General features: G+C 39.8%; 1 protein-coding gene across 1 annotated transcript in view; it reads left to right on the forward strand.

The window, feature by feature from the left end:
• EPB41L4A (erythrocyte membrane protein band 4.1 like 4A) overlaps positions 1-2,898 on the forward strand; it is a 263,329-nt gene that overhangs the window by 229,822 nt on the left and 30,609 nt on the right. Inside the window, exon 17 of the mRNA XM_017527203.2 lies at positions 847-924. Coding sequence (XP_017382692.1) covers positions 847-924 — 78 coding nt within the window. The remainder of the gene's footprint in view (positions 1-846; positions 925-2,898) is intronic.

The raw sequence follows: 2,898 nt of genomic DNA on the forward strand, positions 1-2,898 counted from the left end.
TTTGTTATACAGGGGTCAGGGAACTGCTTGAGGAGGCATTCTATCCCTTGTCTGCCTGCAGAGTCACTGCTGGGCTGCCTCAGACTCAGCCCGGCTGCTGTGTAGGCTTCTTCTGGCTTTTGTTTGTGCAGGTGAGATTAGACCCACCTTCACAATGGCGGATGCCCTTCCCCGAGCCGAGCTGGATCGTCCCAGGTCGAGCTTGAACTGATATGCTGGCTGCAGAACTCTCAAACGAGACGTATTCTGCATCTCTGGTGCTGGGAGTGGCACTCCAGAGCTGTTCCTGTTCGGCCATCTTGGTGGAAGTTCCCTCTTTTACGCTTCTTTAGGCTATGGGGAAGCAGAAGCTATCAGTCTGTGAAGGGGCTAGTCCTGGAACTGACAGAGTACCCCTGCCACCTGATTCTATTGGTAAAATCAGTTACAAGACCAGTGTAAATTCAGAGGCTAGGGAAATAAGCTCCACCTCTCTCAGTGGTATGGGTGGAAGGGTTACAAGATTTTGTGTCCATATTTAGTCCACCACCGACTTACAGCTTTGCCATGTCAGAGTTCTGTTAGAAGTGATTGATTTTGTGGTCCTTTCTGGGAACATGCTGATACTCTCCTTAATCTGTTTTTATATTTCCCCTGCATTGCTATTGCCTGAGCTATAGACTCAGTTAGATGTCTGACTGAGTTCAGAAACACTAACTGGGAGAGGGATAATACAGCTCTTGATGTTTGGATTGGTAATTTAACTGCAAAATGAATTCCAAAGGAGCAATGTAAACCTTTCTGAAATTTTTCATGAGTTATAAACATGTGTTTCTTTTTCTTTTGTTCTTACCATTTTGTCTTCAGGTCACGTTCTCGCTGTAACACAAGCAGTGGTAGTGAATCAGAAAATTCTAATAGAGAACACCGGAAAAAGAGAAACAGGTAATATCTCAATATTATAATTAACTGGAAATCAGAGGCTGCCCTTGGTGGTAGAAACTGTGTCCTTTGTATGTCTGGCTTTTTCCTCTGTGTTTGAGAAGCAATCTGGCACTATTTTGAAGCACTTAGTTTAGGAAACTTTAGCTCTTAGAGTGTAGTTTTCTTATCTTTACAATAAGATGGTTAAACAGCTTGACAATGAGGTCCCTTCTTGTGTGTGTGTGTGTGTGTGTGTGTGTGTGTGTGTGTGTTTAAAGATGACTCAGTATATAGCTACAATGTATAGCGAATTTTTCTAAGGCTGGTAAGAAAGTTTACCATTTGTAAAGAGATTTCTCCTTGAACTGTCTTTTCAATGGCATTACTATATTTTACCCAACCAAAAATAACTCACTGTTTCTTAGATTGTGCATTTTCAGGCTCATGTGTGTGTATGTGTGTATATATGTGCTAATATGTGCATTTACTCATCTGTGTGTGCCTGACATTCCACATATGTAAGATACATTTTTAAGAGTTTTTTAATCACATTGTTTGACATGTAATCGGTATTAGTGGTGGCTTAATGCATTAATCAGTTATCCCTAGTTCCAAAATATTTATTTGAAAACAAGAAGTATTTGTGTGATTAATGAAAAGATCACCTTGGGAGTCAGAGGGATTTGGTTGCCAGTCATGCCAACCCAGTGGTTCTCAACTAGGGGAGTTTTGTCCTCTCTGCCTTCTCCCCAAGGACATTTGGCAATGTCCAGAGTCATTTTTTATTGTGACAGTTGGGTAGGGGGATTGCAGCTGGCCAGGGATTCTGCTAAACATCCTACAATGCATAGGACAGGCCCTGGCAAAAAATAAGTGCCTAGTAAAAAACCTGCCAGTAGAGCCACTGTTGAGAAACCTGTTTTCACCTAATGTGGACCTCTGGCCTGGCTGCTTTTTCTGGTTTATCTTTTTCTCTTCTGAAAAATGCGGAAGTTGGACTTGATAATCTCCAAGGTCTTTCTTTAGTGCTTAGAACTCTTGTGCTTGGCACGAATTGAATCAGTGGCCCTCTCTAACTGCGAAGGCTGTGTGGTTATAATAGCCCAGATAGCATTGTAAGGGTGGATCATTTTGTTAGGAACGCATTCTATGTGGAGCCTTCTGGGGCTGGAATTACACTAGACAGATGGGAGATCTCAGTGTGTTATGACACCTTTCTTAAGGAAATGATTTCAGTTTCTTCTGTGAAAACCCATGTGTGGGAGGTAGCTCTTTCTTAGATATCCTCTCCCTGATATTAAAAAAAAAAAAAAAAAAAAAAAAAAAAAAAAAAAAAAAAATTGAGTATTTCCGTACAAACAACACAAAACAAAGCAAAAATACCCGCTTATTTTCCTATTTAAAACTTGTATTTATTGATCAAGCCAGTAGTTTAAGTCTATTTCTCTTTGACTTAATATATTCTAAATTGTGCCTGTAAATGTTCTTTTCCCAACTGTTAGAAGTTGGCCCATTTAAAACCATTTTTGGAGGCCAAAATTGCTCACAGTACCATTCACTATTAAAAAGGATACACTAGTGAAAGGTTGCCATTAAATTGCTCTTTACTGATATGGTTGCACTGGCTTTAATATTTCTTGTACCTATTTTCTCCCTTGAGAATTTCTCCCCCCTTTTCCATGGACGGATTCTTAGATTGGTTTTCTTGGTACTGTGTAAAAAGTATATTTTAGAATAACGGTGATTCTTAAAGTTTAATGCAACCTTGTAAGGCTAGTAATGAGAAATAGCTTTCAAAACACCTTCCGACACATTTCATGCAAAGGATCTAGCAGGCTTTCACAATCATTTTTGCTGCCTGTAGAAATACTGCTCTATCAAGATCAAAAAAACTCAAAGTCTAGCAGAAGACAAGAAATAGCTAAGATCAGAGCAGAACTGAAGGAGATAGAGACACAAAAAACCCTTCAAAAAATCAATAAATCCAGGAGCTGG

The sequence above is a fragment of the Cebus imitator genome, unplaced genomic scaffold (assembly GCF_001604975.1).
Source record: "Cebus imitator isolate Cc_AM_T3 unplaced genomic scaffold, Cebus_imitator-1.0 Scaffold46, whole genome shotgun sequence".
Taxonomy (NCBI): Eukaryota; Metazoa; Chordata; class Mammalia; order Primates; family Cebidae; genus Cebus; species Cebus imitator.